Source organism: Salmo salar, chromosome ssa24 (genome assembly GCF_905237065.1).
Source record: "Salmo salar chromosome ssa24, Ssal_v3.1, whole genome shotgun sequence".
Taxonomy (NCBI): Eukaryota; Metazoa; Chordata; class Actinopteri; order Salmoniformes; family Salmonidae; genus Salmo; species Salmo salar.
In genome coordinates, this window is record NC_059465.1 from 13,075,954 (window position 1) to 13,101,973 (window position 26,020).

A 26,020-nucleotide genomic window follows, 5' to 3' on the forward strand; every position below is an offset into this window, starting at 1 on the left:
GGCTGTATCACAAACGGCCATGATTGGGAGTCCCATAGGGAGGCGCACAATTGGCCCAGCGTCGTCCAGGTTAGGGTTTGGCCGGGGTAGGCCGTTATTGTAAATAAGAATTTATTCTTAACTGACTTGCCTAATAACCAACAAACTATCATCTTCCAAACACACCAAGACAGTTTTGAAGAGGACACGACAACACCTTTCCCCCTCAGGAGACTGAAAAGATTTGGCATGGGTCCCCAGATCCTCAAAACATTCTAAAGCTGCACCATCGAGAGCATCCTGACCGGTTGCATCACCGCCTGGTATGGCAACTGCTCGGCATCTGACCTTAAGGTGCTACAGAGGGTAGTGCGTATGGCCCAGTACATCACATGGGGCCAAGCTTCCTGACATCCAGGACCTATATACTAGGCTGTGTCAGAGGAAGGCCAAAAAATGAGCAAAGACTCTAGTCACCCAAGTCATAGACTGTTCGCTCTGCTACCAAACGGCAAGCGGTACCGGAGTGCCAATTCGAGGACCAAAAGGCTCCTTAACAGCTTCTACCCCCCCCCAGTGCTGCTACTCGCTGTTTATTATCTATGCATGGTCACTTTACAAATTACCTAGACTAACCTGTACCCCCGCACATTTACTCGGTACCGGTACCCCTGTACATAGCCTCGTTATTGTTATGTACATTTATTGTGTTACCTTTTGATTGTTGGTTAAGGGCTTGTAGTAAGTATTTCACGGTAAGGTCTAGACCTGTTGTATTCGGCGCATGTGACAAATTACATTTGATTTGTTACTGTTATTTTATTGTTGTTTTTCTATTATCTTTTTTTTCCTTTTTTATTTGTATTTATTTATTGTTTACATCAGTTTATATAGTAAATACTTTCTTAACACTTATGAGGGAAATAAGTATGGCCCACTTACTAACTGCAAACAGACAGTACCAATTCGATTTTAGCTGTTTATATACTGAACAAAAATATAAACGCAGCATGAAAAGTGTTGGTCCCAAGTTTCATGAGCTGAAATAAAAGATAATTCACCCAACTGACAGGTGTGGCATATAAAAAAGCTGATTAAACAGCATGATCAATAGACAGGTGCACCTTGTGCTGGGGACAATAAAAGGCCACTCTAAAAATTGCAGTTTTGTCACACAACACAATGCCACAAATGTCTCATGTTTTGAGGGAGTGTGCAATTGGCATGTTGACTGGAGGAATTTCCACTAAAGCTGTTGCCAGAGAAATGAATGTTAATTTCTCTACCATAAGCCGCCTCCAACGTCGTTTTAGAGAATTTGGCGACACAGCCTCACTAACACAGACCACGTGTAAGCATGCCAGCCCAGGACCTCTACATCCGTCTTCTTCACATGCGGGATTGTCTGAGACTGGACAGCTGATGAAATTGTGGATTTGCACAAATTAATAATTTTTGCACGAACTGCCAGAAACCGTCTCAGTGCAACTCATCTGCATTCTCGTCTCTTATATCGATGGCAATTTGAATGCACAGAGATATCGTGACGAGTTCCTGAGGCCTTTTGTTGTGCCATTAATCCGCCACCATCACCTCATGTTTCAGAATGATAATGCATGGCCCCATGTCCCAATGATCTGTACACAATTCCTAGTACCTGAAAAAGTCCCAGTTCTACCATCGCCTTCATACTCCATTCTCACCAATATCCAGCAACTTGGCACAGCTATTGTAGAGTGGGACAACATTCCACAGTCTCTATGCGAAGGAGATGTGTCTCGCTGCACGAGGCAAATGGAGGTCACACCAGATACTGACTGGTTTTCTGATCCATGCCCCCTACCTTTTTTTAAGGTATCTGTGACCAACAGATGCATATCTGTATTCCCAGTCATGTGAAATCCATAGATCAGGGCCTAATGAATTTATTTCAATTGGCTGATTTCCTTATATGAACTGTAACTCAGTGAAATCTTTGAAATTGTTGTATGTTGCATTTATATTTTTGTTCAGTGTATGTTGTTCATTGTAGCTATAGCTTATTGACATGACCTCTTTCCTGAGACATGCAGTAACTGTCCCCCTAGAACCATAGAAGCTGAGCTGTTATTCTGTAGTGTTACTGACAGTAGATTCAGAGGGCTCAGTGCTGGTTGTAACATGGTGTTGAATCTCGGTTGGTGCCTTGGAATGGAAGAGAATGGAACAACATACCTTACTCTGTTTTGTCAGAGTAAGGTATAGGGTAGCTAATAAGTCAATGACTAGTGCGACTTTACTAGCTGTTCCAGCTGGTGGATAGCCATGGATACATAGGTGGTGTTAAGTAAACCAACAATGTGTATGCCGCCATGTTGTCTATTTCAAATCTTCTCTCATTGATTGAGATGTGTCATTTAACACAACGCTTGATTTTTGAGTCACGCTCATGACATGCAGCACTTCGGGGTGGGCACCCACCTATCTCGATCAATGAGAGAAGATTTGAAATAGACAAGATGGCGGTGTACACATTGTTAGATTACTTAATGGAGTGAAACATTTTATTTAATAACGGAGCCTTTTCTAAATTCCAACGAACCACCTGCAACTAGCCATGGAAGTTTAGAAGACAGCAGTGGCTTCTAAGTTGTGAATTGAAGAAGTATTGTCAAGTAAAGGTTGGTCGAAAATGTTCTGCTTACCCTTAAAGGGATACTTCGGGATTTTGGCAATGAAGCCAGAGTAGGATGAGTTCATGGATACCAATTTTATCTCTCCATCCAGTATGAAGGAAGTTAGAGGTAGTTTCACAAGCCAGTGCTAACTAGCTTTATTGCAATGACTAGAAGTCTGTGCTATCTACCAGAATGCTAGCAGTTACCATAGACTTCCAGTCATTGCGCTAATGCAAATTCCTACAAAATGCACGCAGAGACATACAAATGCTATCCACAAGTTCATCTGATTGCAAAAATCCTGAATTATCCCTATAACACTAGATTTTTTTTCATTTGGCAAATGCTCTTATCTAGACCAACTTACAGTACTTTGACCATACATTTTTCATACTTTTTTCATACTGGTCCCCCTTGGGAATTGAATCCACAACCCTGGCGTTGCAAGTGTCATGCCCTACTAAATGAGCTACACTACCTACGTATCAACAGCTATCTGCCAGCTGGAACAGCCATGTCGGACTAGCCATTCATTTTTGAGCCAGGTATAGGTTATGGTTAAAGGGACGGCAAATAACGCACCTGAGAGATATTTGTAATTGGTTTCTGAAAGATTAAGCAGTTGGGGTTGGACTTGAAGACGAGCTACATGGTGAGATCAGGGAAGTGACTTTTTCAATATGCCTGTGGCTGCGTTTACACAGGCAGGCCAATTCTGACAGTTTTTCCACTAATTGGTGTTTTGACCAATCACATCAGATCTTTTCACATCACCGCTTTTTCAGAGCTGATCTGATTGGTTAAAAGACCAATTAGTGAGAAAAAAACCCATCAGAATTGACCTGTCGCTAAACCCCGCCCCAGAATTTGGGGCAACCAATGGCAGCACTCCAATGGATAGCAACTGTCGTCGAGTCAAACACCTTGGACAAGCTCACAGTTTGAGATCATTGTGAGGGGATTTCGCCAGCAGTTGAATGGGGAATTGGGCTTTCCAGGAAAATATTGTCTGAGGTTGCAACAGTAACCAGTAACCTTCGCTTGGCAAAGGGTCAATTATGGAGAGCACCACTCTAGATATCCACTTGGACATGTCAGCTTGCCACACTACAAATTAGAAGGAAACATCCCTCCTTGATGAGTGGTGTCCGATGGCTCCCTCTCAGCCCTGTCCTGTCCTTCTTATAACATAAGACCAGGGGAAGAGACACAGGTCACACTGAGGTTAATCAAATGGACCTCAGCAATACTAACTGTGGATAGGTCCCAAATTGCACCCTGGCTACTACATATGAGCCATGTTTTGCAGAAATAAGAGAGAGTTGCCCCTTGACACTGATCTAACAACAGTTTTATGTTTCCCCAATAATGGTTAAGGTCAGGATTTGGGGAAGGTACGCTGATCTTAGATGTGTGCTTATGGGAAACGTCTACCTCCGCACATCTTTCGGAGTTCAACTTAAGGGTCTGCTATCACAACCTAAACATTCACAATAAAGGCTGCCCTTTCATAATCTCCATCCACTCAATAGAGGAAAATTAAGTGTTCATAGATTCCTGGAGTCAGAAGATATGACTTGCGAAGCACTGTGAAACTATTTGTTTCATGTCAAACTTTAGCATGCAACAGTTCTTCCAGTGAGTTGTGTCATGTTGCCAAGTTTGAACTATCTTGCTCCCTTATCTTTTTCTTAAATGTTGCCCAGAATTCCACTTGTCAGGACACTGCATCCCTCTTGTACAGTAGATTGGGCTAACATAACTTGTGAGTCACACCAGAGGAATAGGCAAACCGAGAAGGATAATTGGGCCCAAAATCTATTTTCTCCAGCAGGTGGCGTTTTTTCTTTGGCACATGACATGGAGTACAGGGAGTGGATTAGCTAAAGAGACGGAAGGATTCTACATTCTGGGCTGCCCACTTGCTCGGCAATATCTGCCGAGCTCACTGGGCCAGTTAATTAATCAAGATTTCTTCCCGCGGCTACGTTTACGTAGGCTTACACTATGGAACTGCTTGCTTGTCAAGACATGACCATTATTACACAAATTACTTGTTGGTTAAATACAAAATTAATATTATAACAATGCTATTCTGTATAGGCCTATATAATTGTTTAAAAACCAGATGAATTCCCAAAGGTGTTCATGAGCTATGTCCTTTATTTATAAACTGTTTATCAACCGTTGGGGGTACAAGAACGCGCAACTCCACACACACAGCTGATTGCTGAGTGGAAAAAAATGTGTTATATTAGGCCCAGTCACTGCGCAACATTCCTAAACGCAATCGCTGGAAAATACAACAGTTTTGATTGTAATTATTTAAAAGAACAGCATCCCAGCTTTTCAGTGCGGTATGATTTATTTCCCAACTTTTACGCAATTGACAGCGCTTTATAATCTTGAGTGTCTTGCATGACAATAAAAAAGTAACCGCGGGAAGCGCGTCAGCCATTCGAATGCATAAACGGTAGGCCTACAATCACTGTAAAATTCACACAATTACACTGTATTTACGAACACAAAATCACATCATTTTATTAGTGCCCGTGGTAGTTTTTTAGGACATTAAATAAGCAACAAGATCATATTTAGTGTCTGTGAACTAGCTAATGATTAGCCCATTGTGGTAAACAATGCAGAGGAGCAACCCCATGCTTCAGTCACGATGCTGCATCAGGCTACAGGTGATAATGCTTATTGCTAAAATAGAACACCTGCCTGATAATATGGAACATGTACAGGCCCTAAAGATATTGCTTTTCATCAATATGGGTCTAATTGAGATATCGTGCGTGAATAACATTTCAGTTACCGTGTGTGACCACAGATTATCAATTATATTGACTACTCAAAAAAATGGCAACTGCCTGCAACACAGGGTATGTTCAATTTTATCTCGTTGCAACACATCAAGCAAATCTCTCACAGCCCCTTGTGTACAGCTATCAAAAGTAGGAAGGAACTGTAATCCAAACAGCAGGCCCACCTTCCACTCAAGTGATTTGTGCTGCTGATTGGTGATATTTTTTTTAACCTTAATTTAACTAGGAATATATTCTATCCTGCTATCATCCAGCATCAGAAGATTTAGAGGACTGCAATGACAAGTCACAAGACAAAACGTTTTACTTGACTCAGGTGCCCTCTAGTGAGTTTATACATTCAGAGAAATAAATAAAAACGACTTTCTACTGTAGCCTATAACCATACTATATAACCTTCAAAGTCAACGGTAAGTCTGACTGATGATTAGCATTGATGCATGCAAAACAACTGGTCATGGCAATGATGGGCATGTTTAGAATTGTCCATAGCATCTTCTACAAAATCATGTAAAATATAAAATAGATAATATTTTTACAGCATCATTTGTGGAAATGTATGCTGTCAAATAAAATATTGCATTATAATTTTATTACATACATACATACATACATACATACATACATATATTTATTTTATTCACTTGTATTTTGTCAGACTAGCTAGGTTTCCATCCAATTGGTGACAGAATTTCATGCAAATATTCTAAAATCGGCATAAAATCATGCGCATTTTCCCACCAGAGATGTTTCCATCAAATTGACTTGTTGCAGATAAAAGGCTGCGCATGATGACATAGTGCATAAAAAATACATTTTGCTTTTAAATGACCATGTACCGAATAAAAAATACAAATTAAATGGGCTCCCATCGCTTTTTCAACTCAACTTTTTTTGGGCTAGCGCTGTTGACTAGAGCGCATTTATAGACTACATGATAATATTTCATATTATTATGGACAAAGAAGCGAGATTATTTACATTTTGTCCAACGGCAGCCAAGCATTGATTATCATGTCACCAGAATAAGACCCTCGATATTTACTCCAAAGAGCATCAAACTCAACCTTGCACTTTCATCACCCTGTGAAGTTATCTCTAAATCCACAGGCCTAAACTGCATGTTTTCCCGAAAAGTCCTAGTGTGGACCACACAATCACAAATGTCATCGTGTGACTCCCAGGTTTACTACGATATGATCTGATTTGATGGTTATTATGTCAATATTTGCGCATAAAAGCGTTTCCGAAGACATTTCTCGCATAATTCATTTTACCGACACAAAAATATCCCACCTTGTCTAGCATATTTTGATTTGTTGACATTTCGAAATTTTACCGGAAAATGTTATTTTTTCCATCTATCAGCCTGTCATGAAATGTTGTATCCGACATTTAGCCTACTTTACTCCATACATTTTTTTTGACGGAAACCTGGTTACTGACAGCTCTCGAGAGCCAATACACTTTTGACAAATTTGTTCGATTAACCAATAGTTTATTACTATGGGCGTGTCCAGACGGCCAATCTTTTTCCCGGTAATTTTGACTACAGATGGTAAAAGGTCTGTACCAATGTTGAGAAGAAAGTGCTCCATACGCATGTAAAGTCAGTATAAGTTGATGAAATAAGGTTTGGAGTTATGTTTGAGTTGTAAAGAACGTACGACGCAACAAAATATGCATTTAAGTTCCTAAAAATGTTTATCTCTCGGCTCCCGTTTTTCCCCTGGTGCATTTGCTTGTAATCATAAGCAAGCACGCTAGCTGGCTAACGTTAGCTAGCTAATGACGAACCTGTTAACATTCATAAGCTTTTGCTAAAACATACATTGCTAGCTATTGCAATATTTAATATACCGTTGGTGTGAAATGTAATCATCTATTCTAGCAAGTAGGTATTAGTCTCGTACATTTTAGGGAGAAAATATGCAGGCAGGTAACTAGCTATTCTCAACTGGGGTGTATTTATTATGGAAACAGTAACTTTTGTACGTTTGGTGTATACGGTTGCAAAACGTTTTGCAACAGAATCGGCGTAATGATTACACCTCTTGGCTGCAACTGCTTGCGCAAGCGTCGAGATTGACATTGCGAAGTTTGACCTGACATTAACAATAATGGTGTCTGCACCTTGCTGATTGTACTCAACTCAGAGGTGGTTCTCCGTCTGAGTTAGGTACACTCGGCAAGATGCTCCGTATCCTTTGCCCCGTCAATACATTTATCATAAATGTTTTGATACTAACAAAATAGCTAGTTCTTTCATTATGACTAAATACAAATGACATGCCATCTGGAGCATTCACATAGCAAGTTTACACAATTCCCCTTGCCAATAAGCCTTTGCATTTGCACTACAGGCATTGCATGTGAGAGGAGCTAGCTGGAATGGATCCAAAGAAGCCTTCTTTCCCAGGCCTCCCTGGTGCAACCCGCATTCCCTGGCTGCAGCAGCAAGCATGGGGTCGAGGACTGCGGTCAGATGAACCAGCAATAGGACGAGCCAGAGGCCTTATGTTTGCAGCAGATGGGTCTGCTGGCTTAGGACGAGCCAGGGGTTTCACCACCGCTGGTGAAACACTGCTTATGCAGTACGGGAGAGGAGTGCCCTTCCCAGTGAGCGATCCCTCCATTGGCTTTGCCAGGGGGATACCCATGCCAACATCAGAAGATGGTGGGATTAGCCGCGCTAGAGGGTGGCTTCTCTCGACAGCTGATCCGACCGTAGGTGTGGCAAGAGGGGAACCCCTTCTTGGTTTGGGGCCTCATCCTGGACAAGCCACTCCAGGTCAGCTCGCAACGCAAGACTTGCCAGAAGAGATGCCAAGTCTGCAGGCAGAAGAGGAAGTAGTAGCCAAACAAGTTTGTGTTGTGTTCCTTGGGGTTGTAAAGTCTTTCTCCTAACTTCTACCCAGACCAGGGTTCAAGGGGGTTTGCACTTATGGGACTAGTCTATTAGTTCCATGCAAGCTCAATCAAGGGCAGATGAAGTATTTTAAATTGTTAAAATACCATTTGAGCCAAGTGTTTTTTTTCTCTTATAGCTCTTGTAACGATATTGTAATTGGCAGGTGGACATGCCCACCCACAGCCAGGGGTCGTTGCTGGTGTCCATGTTCAGAGGCATGGGGATCGATCCCTCAAAGACCTGGGGCAGGGGAGGGCTGCCAGTGGGTGAGTAATCTTGAGTTTATGAAAAACTAGGTTTATATTCCATATGGCACCCCATTCCCTATGGGCCCTGGTCAAAAGTAGAGCACTATATTGGGAATAGGTTGCCATTTGGGACACAGCCCATAGATGAAGGCATACTGGATCAAACTAACTGGGAAGAGTATCACATGTTCCCCTCCAGCTCAAATGGCATGGGTTAAGAGTAATGGTGGCCTTTACTTTTAATAAATTAGAAGATTGGAAATCCATCATATTGATGCACTCTGACTAGGGCTGGGCAATATGGCCTAAAAATCATCATTTATTTTTTTCCATTTTTTTTCTTCTTCTAACATTCACGATATATCTAGATTTTTTAAAAATGTTTTCTCTAAATAAGCGTTGTTGTACAATTTAACCTCTCTAGGGGGTGTGGGACGCTCCACCTGGCCAACATCCAGTGAAATTGCAGAGCACCAAATTCAAAAACAGAAATACATATTATAAAAATTCATAAAACATACAAGTGTTATATCAGTTTAAAGATTAACTTCTTGTTAATCCAACCATGGTGTCAGATTTCAAAAAGGCTTTACGGCGAAAGCATACCATGCGATTATCTGAGAACAGCGCCCAGCAGACAAATCATTACAAACAGTTACCAGCCAAGTAGAGGAGTTACACAAGTCAGAAATAGTGATAAAATGAATCACTTACCTTTGATGATCTTCGTATGGTTGCACTCACAAGACTCCCATTTACTCAATAAATGTTCATTTTGTTCGATAAAGTCCCTCTTTATATCCGAAAACCTCCATTTTGTTTAGTAATCCGAAAGTATCAGTAAAGTTCGTAGAAACATGTCAAACGATGTTTATAATCAATCCTCAGGTTGTTTTTAGTCATAATAATCAATAAATGTTCATTTTGTTCGATAAAGTCCCTCTTTATATCGTCAAAGTTCGTTTTTTAAAATCAAAAAGTTCATTTTGTTCGATAAAGGCCCTCTTTATATTCGAAAACCTTCATTTTGTTTAGTAATCCGAAAGTATCAGTAAAGTTCGTAGAAACATGTCAAATGATGTTTATAATCAATCCTCAGGTTGTTTTTAGTCATAATAATCAATAACATTTCAACCGGACAATAGCTTCGTCAATATAAAAGGAAAACAAGAAAGGCCTGCTCTCGGTCGGGCGCATGAAAAACCTCTTGGACACTGCAGTGTCCACTCATTCAAAGTGGTCTTACTCCCTCATTTTTCAGAATACAAGCCTGAAACAATTTCTAAAGACTGTTGACATCTAGTGGAAGCCATAGGAAGTGCAATCTGAGTCCTAAGTCAATGGATACTGTAATGGCATTCAATAGAAAACTACAAAAATAAAGAAATCCCACTTCCTGGATGGATTTTTCTCACTTTTCATCCAGAGGTAAAAATCGTGCCCCCTACCCTAGTGAGGTAAAAGGTCAAATACACTGCATTTCAAACAGTCAGAAATAATCAAATTAATTCAGGGCTTGTGAAGTTATACCTAGACTTAATACACTATATATACAAAAGTATTTGGACACCCCTTCAAATGAGTGGATTTGGTTATTTCAGCAACACCTGTTGCTGACAGTTGTATAAAATCGAGCACATAGCCATGAAATCTCCATAGGAAAACATTGGCAGTAGAATGACCTTACTGAAGAGTTCAGTGACTTTCAATGTGGCACTGTCATAGGATGCCACCTTTCCAACAAGTCCGTTTTTCTCAAATTTCTGCACTGCTAGAGCTGCCCCGGTCAACTGTCACATTCTGACTAGACAGGGCGCATACGTCCACGTGCGCATGTTGATTTTGTCCATCCACACCAGACGCAAGCAGAACACGCAGGTTGAAATATCAAAACGAACTCTTGAACCAACTATATTAATTTGTCGAAACACATGAAACATTCATGGCCATTTAGCTAGCTAGCTTGCAGGTGCTTGCTAATTTGTCCTGGGTTATAAACATTGGGTTATTTTACCTGAAATACACAAGGTCCTCTACTCTGACAATTAATCCACAGATAAAAGGGTAAACTGAGTTCGTTTCTAGTAATCTCTCCTCCTTCAGTCTTCTTTGGACTTTATATGGCGGTTGGCAACCCGAATTTCAGGTACATTAACACCACCGACTGGAGTGTGGACCTCAGTTCATCTTTCAATCACCCACATGGGTGTATGCTCCTAAACCCTCGTTGGCGCACAAGAGCAGTTTGGATGAAATTATTGAATAATATGTCTGTGTACATTTATTTTGCAATGCTCATGCATGTAACGCGGGCGGTGAGGTCACTATGTAAGTGCTTTTATTGTGAAGTAGAAAAGTCTACATTTACATTGCATTTACATTTAACCTGTTGGGTCTAGGGGGCAGCATTTGCACGTCTGGATAAAAAAAATGTACCCGATTTAATCTGGTTACTAATCCTACCCAGTAACTAGAATATGCATATACTTATTATATATGGATAGAAAACACTCTAAAGTTTCCAAAACTGTTTGAATGGTGTCTGTGAGTATAACAGAACTCATTTGGCAGGCAAAACCCTGAGACATTTTCTGACAGGAAGTGGATACCTGATGTGTTGTATTGACTTTAAACCTATCCCATTGAAAAACACAGGGGTTTAGGAATATTTTGGCACTTCCTATTGCTTCCACTAGATGTCACCAGCCTTTACAAAGTGTTTTGAGTCTTCTGGAGGGAGATCTGACCGAACAAGAGCCATGGAACGGTGATGTCCCATTAGACACCTGGCGCGCTAGTTCATGTTGGGTACCCTCGTTCCAATACGTTATAAAAGAGTATGCATTCGTCCACCTTGAATATTATTCATGTTCTGGTTAAAAAAGGCCCTAATGATTTATGCTATACAACGTTTGACATGTTTGAACGAACGGAAATATATTTTTTCCCCTCGTTCATGACGAGAAGTCCGGCTGGCTTACATCATGTGCTAACGAGACGGAGATTTTTGGACATAAATGATGAGTTTTTTTGAACAAAACTACATTCGTTATGGACCTGTGATACCTGGAAGTGACATCTGATGAAGAGAATCAAAGGTAATGGATTATTTACATAGTATTTTCGATTTTAGATCTCCCCAACATGACGTCTAGTCTGTATCGCAACGCTGTATTTTTCTGGGCGCAGTGCTCAGATTATTGCAAAGTGTGATTTCCCAGTAAGGTTATTTTTAAATCTGGCAAGTTTATTGCGTTCAAGTAGATGTAAAGTCTATATTTTTACATTACATTATATATTACCAATGTTTTCTAAGTCATTTAGCAGACGCTCTTATCCAGAGCGACTTACAAAATGGTGCATTCGCCTTATGATATCCAGTGGAACAACCACTTTACAATAGTGCATCTAAATTTTTTTAAGGGGGGGGGGTTAGAAGGATTACTTTATCCTATCCTAGGTATTCCTTAAAGAGGTGGGGTTTCAGGTGTCTCCGGAAGGTGGTGATTGACTCCGCTGTCCTGGCGTCGTGAGGGAGCTTGTTCCACCATTGGGGTGCCAGAGCAGCGAACAGTTTTGACTGGGCTGAGCGGGAACTGTGCTTCCTCAGAGGTAGGGGGGCCAGCAGGCCAGTGGTGGATGAACGCAGTGCCCTTGTTTGGGTGTAGGGCCTGATCAGAGCCTGAAGGTATGGAGGTGCCGTTCCCTTCACAGCTCCGTAGGCAATCACCATGGTCTTGTAGCGGATGCGAGCTTCAACTGGAAGCCAGTGGAGAGAGCGGAGGAGCGGGGTGACGTGAGAGAACTTGGGAAGGTTGAACACCAGACGGGCTGCGGCGTTCTGGATGAGTTGTAGGGGTTTAATGGCACAGGCAGGGAGCCCAGCCAACAGCGAGTTGCAGTAATCCAGACGGGAGATGACAAGTGCCTGGATTAGGACCTGCGCCGCTTCCTGTGTGAGGCAGGGTCGTACTCTGCGAATGTTGTAGAACATGAACCTACAGGATCGGGTCACCGCCTTGATGTTAGTGGAGAACGACAGGGTGTTGTCCAGGATCACGCCAAGGTTCTTAGCACTCTGGGAGGAGGACACAAGGGAGTTGTCAACCGTGATGGCGAGATCATGGAACGGGCAGTCCTTCCCCGGGAGGAAGAGCAGCTCCGTCTTGCCGAGGTTCAGCTTGAGCTGGTGATCCGTCATCCACACTGATATGTCTGACAGACATGCAGAGATGCGATTCGCCGCCTGGTTATCAGAAGGGGGAAAGGAGAAGATTAATTGTGTGTCGTCTGCATAGCAATGATAGGAGAGACCATGTGAGGATATGACAGAGCCAAGTGACTTGGTGTATAGCGAGAATAGGAGAGGGCCTAGAACAGAGCCCTGGGGGACACCAGTGGTGAGAGCGCATGGTGCGGAGACAGATTCTCGCCACGCCACCTGGTAGGAGCGACCTGTCAGGTAGGACGCAATCCAAGCGTGGGCCGCGCCGGAGATGCCCAACTCGGAGAGGGTGGAGAGGAGGATCTGATGGTTCACAGTATCAAAGGCAGCAGATAGGTCTAGAAGTATGAGAGCAGAGGAGAGAGAGTTAGCTTTAGCAGTGCGGAGAGCCTCCGTGACACAGAGAAGAGCAGTCTCAGTTGAATGCCCAGTCTTGAAACCTGACTGATTAGGATCAAGAAGGTAATTCTGAGAGAGATAGCAGGAGAGCTGGCCAAGGACGGCACGTTCAAGAGTTTTGGAGAGAAAAGAAAGAAGGGATACTGGTCTGTAGTTGTTGACATCGGAGGGATCGAGTGTAGGGTTTTTCAGAAGGGGTGCAACTCTCGCTCTCTTGAAGACGGAAGGGACGTAGCCAGCGGTCAAGGATGAGTTGATGAGCGAGGTGAGGAAGGGGAGAAGGTCTCCGGAAATGGTCTGGAGAAGAGAGGAGGGGATAGGGTCAAGTGGGCAGGTTGTTGGGCGGCCGGCCGTCACAAGACGCGAGATTTCATCTGGAGAGAGAGGGGAGAAAGAGGTCAAAGCACAGGGTAGGGCAGTGTGAGCAGGACCAGCTTTGTCGTTTGACTTAGCAAACGAGGATCGGATATCGTCAACCTTCTTTTCAAAATGGTTGACGAAGTCATCCGCAGAGAGGGAGGAGGGGGGGAGGAATTCAGGAGGGAGGAGAAGGTAGCAAAGAGCTTCCTAGGGTTAGAGGCAGATGCTTGGAATTTAGAGTGGTAGAAAGTGGCTTTAGCAGCAGAGACAGAAGAGGAGAATGTAGAGAGGAGTGAGTGAAAGGATGCCAGGTCCGCAGGGGAGGCGAGTTTTCCTCCATTTCCGCTCGGCTGCCCGGAGCCCTGTTCTGTGAGCTCGTAGTGAGTCGTCGAGCCACGGAGCAGGAGGGGAGGACCGAGCCGGCCTGGAGGATAGGGGACAGAGAAAATCAAAGGATGCAGAAAGGGAGGAGAGGAGGGTTGAGGAGGCAGAATCAGGAGATAGGTTGGAGAAGGTTTGAGCAGAGGGAAGAGATGATAGGATGGAAGAGGAGAGAGTAGCGGGAGAGAGAGAGCGAAGGTTGGGACGGCGCAATACCATCCGAGTAGGGGCAGAGTGAGAAGTGTTGGATGAGAGCAAGAGGGAAAAGGATACAAGGTAGTGGTCGGAGATTTGGAGGGGAGTTGCAATGAGATTAGTGGAAGAACAGCATCTAGTAAAGATGAGGTCAAGCGTATTGCCTGCCTTGTGAGTAGGGGGGAAGGTGAGAGGGTGAGGTCAAAAGAGGAGAGGAGTGGAAAGAAGGAGGCAGAGAGGAATGAGTCAAAGGTAGACGTGGGGAGGTTAAAGTCACCCAGAACTGTGAGAGGTGAGCCATCCTCAGGAAAGGAACTTATCAAGGCGTCAAGCTCATTGATGAACTCTCCAAGGGAACCTGGAGGGCGATAAATGATAAGGATGTTAAGCTTGAAAGGGCTGGTAACTGTGACAGCATGGAATTCAAATGAGGAGATAGACAGACGGGTCAGGGGAGAAAGAGAGAATGTCCACTTGGGAGAGATGAGGATTCCAGTGCCACCACCCCGCTGGCTCGATGCTCTAGGGGTATGCGAGAACACGTGGGCAGACGAAGAGAGAGCAGTAGGAGTAGCAGTGTTATCTGTGGTCTAGGAGCATCAACGGCTCAGCTGCGAAGTGGTAGGCCACACAAGCTCACAGAACGGGACTGCTGAGTGCTGAAGCATGTAAAAATCGTCTCCTCGGTTGCAACCCACACTACCAACTTCCAAACTGTTTCTGGAAACAACGTCAGTACAAGAACTGTTCGTCAGGAGCTTTATGAAATGGGTTTCCATGGCCGAGCAGCTGCACCCAAGCCAAAGATTACCATGCGCAATGCAAAGCTTCGGCTGGAGTGGTGTAAAGCTTGCCGTCATTGGACTCTGGAGCAGTGGAAACGCGTTCTCTGGCGTGATGAATCATGCTTCACCATCTGGCAGTCTGAGGGACTGGGTTTGGCGGATGCCAGGAGAACGCTATCTGCCCGAATGCATAGTGCCAACTGTAAAGTTTGGTGGAGGAGGAATAATGGTCTGGGGCTGTTTTACATGTTTCGGGCTAGGCCCCTTAGTTCCAGTGAAGGGAAATCTTAACGCTACAGTATACAATGAACACCCTTTGGGATGAATTAGAATGCTGACTGCGAGTCAGGCCTAGTCACCCAACATCAGTGCCTGACCTCACTAATGCTCTTATGGCTGAATGGAAGCAAGTCCCTGCAGCAATGTTCTAACATCTAGTGGAAAGCCTTCCCAGAAGATTGGAGGCTGTTATAGCAGTGAAGGTGGGACCAACTCCAAATTTAATGCCCATGATTTTGGAATGAGATGTTCGACGAGCAGGTGCCTACATACTTTTGGTCATGTAGTGTATAAGCCTGCCACAACCATAATCATTTTATCAAAATAGTTCATAGTGCTTTTTTGTTGTTGCAATAATCACTGATCTGTCAAGTCTATGAAAATGCCCTTTTGTTACAAATGTAACTAGAACCATGCATAATGCACATTCACCAATAATGACTAACTTCTTGTAGCAGGCATTAAGATATAGAAAAGTAACACAGGTCTCATCAGCAATCTCTCAAGCCCATGTGCTAGTGATTAGCCAGATAATCTTTATTTCCATTTTAGCCAACTTGGATCTATTTGCTAGATAACAAGATTGAACAGTTGAATTGTTATGTGCACACTCTTCTCTGTCGCCAACTATTTGCAAAGCATGTTAGCCTGTCCACTTTGTTTAGATGTTGAAATCAAGTGGCCAACCTTATTTCTCAGAATGAGAACGAGTTGCCAATTCCTTATATAATTGTTTTATAAAACAGACTAGACAGCTACTATAAGTCTTTGGCTAAAATGCTGCTAGCAGTATGTGGTACCCCAATGCCGCGCACGACAAACTGCATTCATTTACCAGAATCAATGTCCATTGATACTCTTGTTTTCATAGTGTCTGCTCTGCGCTCAATTTGAGTAGTTGAGGCATAAAAAAAGTATTGTTAGAAAAGTTAACTTCGCCTCTATTATAGTAAAATAATGTCTCAATGTGTTTTGGTGTCCATATAACCGATTTCTGTTCGACCAAACCTCAAATGCAAATAGCGAGTTGAAACCGCTTGTCAGAGAGGAAAATGTGATCTCTCAACTTTGTTGGTGTGAGTGGCAGGGGGAGGGGCTTGGTGTGTGTGTAAACCAGAGGAAGAGCTGAAGCGAGATTGCTAAAATCTGTGCAAAATAAGTCAAATGCGTTTCTATAGGCTTATTTTGGACCTTAGCTTTCGCTTGCCTCCCTGCCTTAAGGACAACGTTTCCCATTGTTAGGGTGGAGACAAGTGCATCTCATCTTTGTATACAGATCTCTGGTGTAAATAGGACGGTGCACGCAGCAATGGTTACAATTCCAAAAGGGTATGAGAACAAGTGGACATAAACACTAATAAAAACGAAAAATAGGTATTTGGAATAATGCGCAAAAACATAAATTCTAATTAATCGCCCTAACTCTGATGCACTAAAGTTGAACCATTTTTGTTACACAATAAATAGATTTGCCTGATCCAACATAGCCTCTAAGTTCTGAGCACTCTGTCAAAATGTAGACAGAATCAAATAGTAATTTGAGCTTTAAAATATTTAGGGAGCTTGCTTGATTTCCTTATGCTCCAACTGAGGCCTTGAGGATGAATCCACTGAATCTTCTTGTGTGTTTTTCTCTGGTGTTTGGTGCAGGGAGGGGTGCTTTTGGAGCAGAGCTCCAACCACAGACAGCCCCTGTTGGAGCAGTGGCATTCACCGGCCTGGGTGGAGACAGATTCCCTGAGGACATGATGGGCCAAGGTAACAGGTGAGAAGAAGGAGGTGATGAGCTCAAACCCTGCGGCTTAACCTGTGGCTAAAGCAGGCCAATTCCTCCGTGCTACTAAGGTCCTTAGGTGCCTGGCAGTAATGCTTCTAGAATGCATCATTCATGCTGCGCACATATGCCGGTCCCTCTCACATATCCCCATCCTCTTCAGTATATGCCCATCTCATTTCAAATTATTATTGAATTATCCATTGTTAATGTGGAGGTAATCAGACTTTCCACTTTTCGGTGTGACTCATTGTCAAGGTTCGTTCCCGATAATTCAAAGATAATGAAAATGTAGAATTTTTTCTTCAGACAAATAGATGAGCAGTAAGATTGATTCCATAACAGATCTCATTATTTATGGTGAAAAGCTTTTTTTTCTAATACATATTATTTAACACACTTATGGATGGGAATTTAAAAACAAAAATCTATGAAGAACTTGTCTGTTTCTGTCTGCAGCTTCCTTGGCCGAGGTGTACCATCTCAGATGGTGGGAATGGGACGAGCATCGATGCCCCCCTTGGGTACTGGGAGGGGACCCACTATGCCCCCTACTCTCCCTCTATCCCCACCCAAAGAGGCTCATATGACTCCAGGTTGCTCTCAAACTAAGGGAGAACTTAAGATGGAGGCCACCTGGTAAGTACCATCAAAGTACCATTATTTGTAAAACCATGTAATGAAACCATCTATTATGAAGTAAATTATGTTGCTTAAAATGTTACTGTTGTTGAAGGCAGTCAAATGAGGCAGAAATGTATTTAGGCTAATTATGAATATTTTTATAAGGACTATAACTATTGTTAGGCCTATTCATTGAAAGGTTATTTCCTCTCCCTTTGCAGTGAAACATTGCACAAGACTGGTACCAAAGGAACACCATTGCCCATAGGCTCAAACCACATCACCATTCACTGCAGGAATGAGGCAGTCTATCAGTACCATGTCACTTTCACGTAAGTACATGTATTAAGGAAAAAGTGTTAGCTACATTCATATTTTATGCAGCATTCCTGTGTAAAATATCTGCTCTGGAAAAATAATTTGGTCTGTTAAAGAGGAGTAACTCATTACATTTTGTCCCACTTTTCAGTCCTAATGTGGAGTCGATGGGTATGCGATTTGGCATGATGAAGGACCATCGCCCCACCACTGGGGAGGTTGTTGCTTTTGACGGCTCAATTCTCTACCTCCCTGTGAAGATGGAAGAGGTATGTCACTTTTCTCTGTCTGGCCTACTGTGTCTGTGACTATAGATGTGTATTAATTATGTGCGGATAATTGGCTTATACTTGTAAATACACAAAACGGGAAGAGACCCAACATTAACGCGCAATACCGATGTGGCACATAGGGCAGCTACACTCCTGTCTTTAGGCATCTTCTCCTCTGTGCCCCATGTTGTGATGTTAATCTTTCCTCCATACAGGTGGTTCACCTAAAGAGTGTGAGACGAACTGACAACCAGGAGGTGGACGTCAAGATCCAGATGACTAAGATCCTACCACCCAACTCTGACCTGTGCATCCCCTTCTACAACGTGGTGCTGAGAAGGTAACAGGGCTGTCCTTATTCATGTAGCAAAATATTTTACAATGGAAAACAATGTTTCTTATTGGACAAGTTTGTGTAGTCCCTGCTGTTTTTTGTTGGCTTCCATTTTGAATCTAATAATAACACTGGTGCTGCAATATAAACTGCTAATTGCCTACCACTAATTGACATTTTTACTTTAAATTAGGATAAATTGGGGGTGTTTTTCAACAAAAGGCCTGTGGTCTACTTATGAGGGAAGTTCTCTGTGTGCTAAGCTGGCCTTAGTGTAGCCATATTGTCAGTAATGAGCTAATCTCTTATCTATTGTGCTTTCTTGATAGCTTCATGCAATAACATGCTTTATTGAGAGGCTTCTGCTGTTTTACACAGAAAACCAGACTTCTTTTAAAATGTTCCATTTCCCCCTAAATCCTAAAGATTTTTCACTGAAGTAGCGAATTATACACTGAACAAGAATATAAATGCAACATGTAAAGCTGATTAAACAGCATGATCATTACACAGGGGCACATTTTGCTGGAGACAAAAGGCCGCTCTATAATTTGCAGGTTTTATCACAACTCCGATGCCAGGTCTTGAGGGAGTGTGCAATTGGCATGCTGACAGCAGTAATGTCCACCATAGCTGTTGCCAGAAAATGTTATGTTCATTTCTCTACCAGAAGCTGCTTCCAACTTTTGTTTTAGAGAATTTGGCAGTACATCCAACCGTCGTTGTTTGGGCGAGCGGTTTGCTGATGCCAACGTTGGGAACAGAGTGCCCCATGGTGGCGGTGGGGTTATAGTACGGGTAGCCATAAGCTACGGACAACGAGCACAATGGCATTTTATCAATGGCAATTTGAATGCACAGAGATACCGTGAAGAGATCTTGAGGCCCATTGTTGTGCCACCATCATCCGCCACCATCACCTCATGTTTCAGCATGATAATGCACGGCCCCATGTTACAAGGATCTGTACACAATTCCTAGAAGCTGAAAATGTTCCAGTTCTTCCATGGCCTGCATACTCACCAGACATGTCACCCGGTGAGCATGTTTGGGATACTCTGGATCGACATGTACGAGAGCGTGTCACAGCCATTGAAAAGGAGTGGGACAACATTCCACAGGCCACAATCAGCCTGATCCACTCTTTGAAAATGAGTTGTCACGCATTCGTGAGGTCGGACACTGATGTTGGGCGATTAGGCCTGGCTTGCAGTCGGCGTTCATCCCAAAGGTGTTCGATAGGGTTGAGGTCAGGGCTCTGTGCAGGCCAGTCAAGTTCTTTCACACTGATCTCGAAAACTATTTCTGGATGGACCTCGCTTTGTGCATGGGGACGTTTTCATGCTGAAACAGGAACGGGCCTTTCCCAAACTGTTGCAACAAAGTTGGAAGCATAGAATTGTCTAGAATGTTATTGTATGCTGTAGCGTTAAGATTTCCCTTCACTGGAACTAAGGGGCCTAGCCCGAAACATGAAAAACAGCCCCAGACCATTATTCCTCCACCACCGAACTTTACAGTTGGCACTATGCATTCAGGCAGTTAGCGTTCTCCTGTCATCCGCCAAACCCAGATTTGTCTGTCGAACTGCCAGATGGTGAAGCGTGATTCATCACACCAGAGAACGCGTTTCCACTGCTCCAGAGTCCAATGACCGCAATCTTTACACCACTCCAGCCAACGCTTGGCATTGCCCATGATGGTCTTAGGCTTGTGTGGGCTGCTCGGCCATGGAAACCCATTTCATGAAGCGTCTGACCAACAGTTCTTGTGCTGACGTTTGTCTATGGAGATTGCATGGCTGTGTGCTCGATTTTACACACCTGTCAGCAACGGGGGTGTCTGAAATAGCCGAATCCACTAATATGAAGGGTGTCCACATCCTTTTGGCCATGCAGAGTATCTGTGACCAAAATATGCATATCTGTATTCCCAGTAATGTGAAATCCATAGATTAGGGCCTATGAATTTATTTAAATTGATTGATTTCCTTATATGAACTGTAACTCATTAAAATCTTTGTTGCATTTTATGTTTTTGTTAAAAAAAAACATTAAAAAAATAAATAAAAATACGTAAAAAAAATAAAAAAAAATACGTCTCGCTGGCTTTACCAAATGTTACATTTGTCTGGTGCAACAAGACATTGTTCTCCCCATGTGTGTTGTCAAGGGTAATGAAGATCCTTGGACTGAAGCTTGTGGGGCGGAATCATTACGATCCAAAAAGCGCAGTCATACTTGGGAAGCAGCGGTAAGTAATTAGATTAGATTAGAAATTATACTCCAATTGAAATCTCAATGATCATAGCAGCTGACTCAAGCCCCTTGGTTTCTGTCTTCTGTTATCCTAGGTTGCAGGTGTGGCCAGGTTACTCAACGTGCATAAAGCACACTGACGGAGGCCTGTACCTCCAGGTGGATGTGTCCCACAAAGTGCTGCGAAATGACTCTGTCCTCGACTGCATGTGAGATTATTTCAGTGCACCTTACACCACATAGAAGCATTGTTGCATTACGTAACTTACTAACTTTTGTGATACTCTAAAATATGCATGATAAATCTCTTCTCTTGCCAGCTATTTGTTCACATGGTGTGTATGTCCACATGATGCACTGTCTACAGTACGTGATGAGTTCATAAAAATTTAAACAGGCCATATTCTTACGCTGGTCATAGAGATATTTACAAATAGCATATTCATTGATACACCATGTACAGTTGAAGTCGGAGGTTTACATACACCTTAGCCAAATACATTTGAACTCAGTTTTTCACAATTCCTGACATTTAATCCTAGTAAAAATTCCCTGTTTTAGGTCAGTTAGGATCACAACTTTATTTTAAGAATGTGAAATGTCAGAATAATAGTAGAGAGAATGATTTAATTCCGCTTTCATCACATTCCCAGTGGGTCAGAAGTTTACATACACTCAATTAGTATTTGGTAGCATTGCCTTTAAATTGTTTAACTTGGGTCAAACGTTTTGGGTAGCCTTCCACAAGCTTCCCACAATAAGTTGGGTGAATTTTGGCCCATTCCTCCTGATAGCTGGTGTAACTGAGTCAGGTTTGTAGGCCTCCTTGCTCGCGCACACTTTTTCAGTTCTGTCCACAAATTTTCTATAGGATTGTGGTCAGGGCTTTGTGATGGCCACTCCAATACCTTGACTTTGTTGTCCTTCAGCCATTTTGCCACAACTTTGGAAGTATGCTTGGGGTCATTGTCCATTTGGAAGACCCATTTGCGACCAAGCTTTAACTTTCTGACTGATGTCTTGAGATGTTGCTTCAATATATCCACATAATTTTCCTACCTCATGATGCCATCTATTTTGTGAAAAGCACCAGTCCCTCCTGCAGCAAAGCACCCCCACAACATGACGCTGCCACCCCCGTGCTTCACAGTTGGGATGGTGTTCTTTAGCTTGCAAGCCTCCCCCTTTTTCCTCCAAACATAACGATGGTCATTATGTCCAAACAGTTCTATTTTTGTTTCATCCGCCCAGAGGACATTTCTCCAAAAAGTACAATCTTTGTCCCCATGTGCAGTTGCAAACTGTAGTCTGGCTTTTCTATGGCGGTTTTGGAGCAGTGGCTTCTTCCTTGCTGAGAGAGCCTTTCAGGTTATGTCGATATAGGACTCGTTTTACTGTGGATATAGATGCTTTTATACCTGTTTCCTCCAGCATCTTCACAAGTTCTTTGCTGTTGTTCTGGGATTGATTTGCACTTTTCGCACCAGAGTACGTTCATCTCTAGGAGACAGAACGCGTCTCCTTCCTGAGCAGTATGACGGCTGCGTGGTTCCATGGTGTTTATACTTGCGTACTATTGTTTGTACAGATGAACGTGGTACCTTCAGGCGTTTGGAAATTGCTCCCAAAGATGAACCAGACTTGTGAAGGTCTAAAAAAAGTTATTGGCTGATTTCTTTTGATTTTCCCATGATGTCAAGCAAAGAGGCACTGAGTTTGAAGGAGGTTATAAATGGAATGACATGCAGAGCATAAATGGGGTGATTTTTCAGGCCATATTGGGGTGAGTTGCGGGGCCCTGATTGGTAAACGTTGACCTTTTGACCCCTTTCCCTTCCAGGAACGTGATCTACCAGCAAAGCAGGGAGAGCTTCCAGGATGAGTGCACCAAAGAGCTGATCGGCAGCATTGTCATCACCCGATACAACAACCGCACCTACCGCATCGACGACATTGAGTGGGGCAAGTCCCCCAAAGACACCTTCACCATGGCCGACGGCTCCACGACCACTTTCGTCGAGTACTACAGGTAAGGCTGGAGAATTGTGTGCATTTCTTATGCAGAGTTCTACTAGCGTTAGCTCAATGGCATGCTAGCTGTTCCCATAGACTTCCAATCATTGAGCAACTATCCATTTAAAAGCGCCTCGGCAGAAATGTGTGTGTATATATAAAGAAATGTACGTTTTTTTTGCAGTGGTGGCCACTGCTGCTAAATGAACATGGGGAAAAACTTGTGTGTATTTTAACTTTTTTTCTATAATCTGAACAGCAAAAACTATGGCATCACCATAAAAGAGATGGACCAACCCATGCTTATCCATCGACCCAAAGAGAGGTCCAAGCCTGGGGGAAAGGTAAAACTATTTCAAAGGATATTATGAAATGTAGCTTTATCTTGACATAGTTAACTTTTTGTACTTATTTATTTCATACTCATCGATAAACAGGGTCTTCTCTTTCCTCACACACCCAACTGCCCTGTAACAAAGTACTTGTCTGTATCCTTGTAACAGAATGACACCTTGTGGCTTGAGACTGTATTCAGTACGTCTTTATGTTCTACTATCACACATGCTTTGTAGATACTCATTTGAGTTTTTATTGATTTGGAGCCATTTTCTCCATAAAGATACAATATACATTATATTTAATTGTGTGTTTTTGTCTTACAGCAAGTCATAACCGGCGAGATCTTGCTTCTGCCAGAGCTCTCCTTTATGACTGGAATCCCTGACAAAATGAGAAAGGACTTCCGTGCCATGAAGGTAAAGTCATTGTGTCGGCAATGAATTCTCCTCCCTGGGGAGTGTTCTATGACATCCACTGTACATGAAGGCAACACAGTGATTTTGATAACGCAGCATTTGATAACAATAGTAACCAGACAATTTTTCTATCAAAGACTTTAGCTGCGCTTGCTTTAGTTTTCCTGCCGCAATGAAATCAATTAAATAGGGGGGGGGGCAAATGCTATTTGTACCCAGACACGTCACATAGTAACTGGGCCGGAAAGTCTAGTACTGTATAGAATCTGAAAGTGTCGGTTTTACCATCCCAGGACTTGACGATGCACATCAATGTGAGTAGTGAGCAGCACACTCACTCCCTGAAGCAGCTCCTGAAGAACATCAACACCAACCCAGAGGCCCAGACAGAACTGGCACGCTGGGGGCTGGAGATCAGCCAAGACATCCTGGTGGTGAGCATACACTGCACAATCAAACAATACATTTAATTTATCTCAGAGACAAATTAGTTGTGTAGCTAAAGTCGCACATAGAAAGACAAAATTAACATTTATTTATCTGGTGGTGAGTAGGTTGGGGCGGTATTCAGATTTTTATACCGTTCCTGTACCATACTGGGGTATATGGCAGTGTACACAAGGGGGGCTATTTCTTTCCAAAAAAAAATAAAACAACCGCACAAAAAAAAATATTAAGTCATCAGGGATCTTGATCCAGGAGGGGATTATTTATCTCTGCTGTAACCAAGAAGCTTGATCTGGCATGCTAGCTGCTAAACTTGTAAGTCAGCAAACCAAATGCATAGCTGGAGCCCTGAGCTGGAGATAATTTATTTGGCGGTATTTCAAAATACCCCAGTATACGGTACACCGCCCAAGCCTAGTGGTGAGTAGGGTGACCACATGTCCCGGATTATACGGGACAGTCCCACATTTTGACCCTTTGTCCGGCGACCAACAAGCATGTCCCCACAGCAACTTGCCCAAGCCTCCCCCATTTCTCCTTCACCCAAATGCAGAAAGCTGATGTTCTGAAATAGTTGCAAAATCTGGATCCCTACAAATCAGCTGGGCTAGACAATCTGGACCCTGTCTTTCTAAAATGATCCGCCGCAATTGTTGCAACCCCTATTACTAGCCTGTTCAACCTCTCTTTCGTATCGTCTGAGTTCCCCAAAGATTGGAAAGCTGCTGCGGTCATCCCCCTCTTCAAAGGGGGAGACACTCTAGACTCAAACAGTTACAGACCTGTTATCTATCCTACCCTGCCTTTCTAAGGTCTTTGAAAGCCAAGTTAACAAACAGATCTGAGACCATTTCGAATCCCACCGTACCTTCTCCGCTATGCAATCTGGTTTCCGAGCTGGTCATGGGTGCATCTCAGCCATGCTCAAAGTCCTAAACGATATCATAACCGCCATCGATAAAAGACAGTACTGTGCAGCTGTATTCATCGACCTGGCCAAGGCTTTCAACTCTGTCAATCACCACATTCTTATCGGCAGACTCAACAGCCTTGGTTTCTCAAATGACTGCCTCGCCTGGTTCACCAACTACTTCTCAGACAGATTTCAGTGTGTCAAATCGGAGGGCCTGTTGTCCAGACCTCGGTCAGCCTCTATGGGGGTGCCACAGGGTTCAATTCTCGGGCCGACTCTTTTCTCTGTATACATTAATGATGTCGCTCTTGCTGCTGGTGATTCTCTGATCCACCTCTACACAGACGACACCATTCTGTATACCTCTGGCCCTTCTTTGGACACTGTGTTAACCTCTATGGGCTAGGTGGGACGCTTGCGTCCCACCTACTCAACAGCCAGTGTAATCCCGTGGCGCGATATTCAAATACCTCAAAAATGCAAAAACTTCAATTTTTCAAACATATGACTATTTTACACCATTTTAAAGACAAGACTCTCGTTAATCTAACCACACTGTCCGATTTCAAAATGGCTTTACAACGAAAGCAAAACATTAGATTATGTCAGCAGAGTACCCAGCCAGAAATAATCAGACACCCATTTTTCAAGCTAGCATATAATGTCACATAAACCCAAACCACAGCTAAATGCAGCACTAACCTTTGATGATCTTCATCAGATGACAACCCTAGGACATTATGTTATACAATACATGCATGTTTTGTTCAATCAAGTTCATATTTATATCAAAAAACAGCTTTTTACATTAGCATGTGACTAGCATGTGACTAGCATTCCCACCGAATACTGCCGGTGAATTTACTAAATTACTCACGATAAACGTTCACAAAAAACATAACAATTATTTTAAGAATTATAGATACAGAACTCCTCTATGCACTCGCTATGTCCGATTTTAAAATAGCTTTTCGGTGAAAGCACATTTTGCAATATTCTCAGTAGATAGCCCGGCATCACAGGGCTAGCTATTTAGACACCCAGCAAGTTTAACACTCACCAAAG

General features: G+C 42.9%; 1 protein-coding gene across 3 annotated transcripts in view; it reads left to right on the forward strand.

Annotated features, from left to right (window-relative positions):
• Nucleotides 1-6,961: 6,961 nt before the first annotated feature.
• The window catches only part of LOC106585078 (piwi-like RNA-mediated gene silencing 2), a 41,491-nt gene continuing 22,432 nt past the window's right edge, over nucleotides 6,962-26,020 (forward strand). Inside the window, exons 1-14 of one of the 3 annotated variants that reach the window (XM_014170862.2) lie at nucleotides 6,962-7,029; nucleotides 7,828-8,329; nucleotides 8,539-8,641; nucleotides 16,898-17,012; nucleotides 17,481-17,660; nucleotides 17,867-17,977; nucleotides 18,115-18,232; nucleotides 18,451-18,575; nucleotides 20,742-20,822; nucleotides 20,923-21,036; nucleotides 22,668-22,856; nucleotides 23,100-23,184; nucleotides 23,503-23,595; nucleotides 23,889-24,029. In XM_014170862.2, the coding sequence (XP_014026337.1) occupies nucleotides 7,856-8,329; nucleotides 8,539-8,641; nucleotides 16,898-17,012; nucleotides 17,481-17,660; nucleotides 17,867-17,977; nucleotides 18,115-18,232; nucleotides 18,451-18,575; nucleotides 20,742-20,822; nucleotides 20,923-21,036; nucleotides 22,668-22,856; nucleotides 23,100-23,184; nucleotides 23,503-23,595; nucleotides 23,889-24,029 (1,929 nt within the window). In that variant the 5' untranslated portion in view covers nucleotides 6,962-7,029; nucleotides 7,828-7,855. Of the gene's footprint in view, nucleotides 7,098-7,827; nucleotides 8,330-8,538; nucleotides 8,642-16,897; nucleotides 17,013-17,480; nucleotides 17,661-17,866; nucleotides 17,978-18,114; nucleotides 18,233-18,450; nucleotides 18,576-20,741; nucleotides 20,823-20,922; nucleotides 21,037-22,667; nucleotides 22,857-23,099; nucleotides 23,185-23,502; nucleotides 23,596-23,888; nucleotides 24,030-26,020 lie in introns of all 3 variants that reach the window. The other 2 variants (XM_014170861.2, XM_014170863.2) reach the window with 2 other exon arrangements.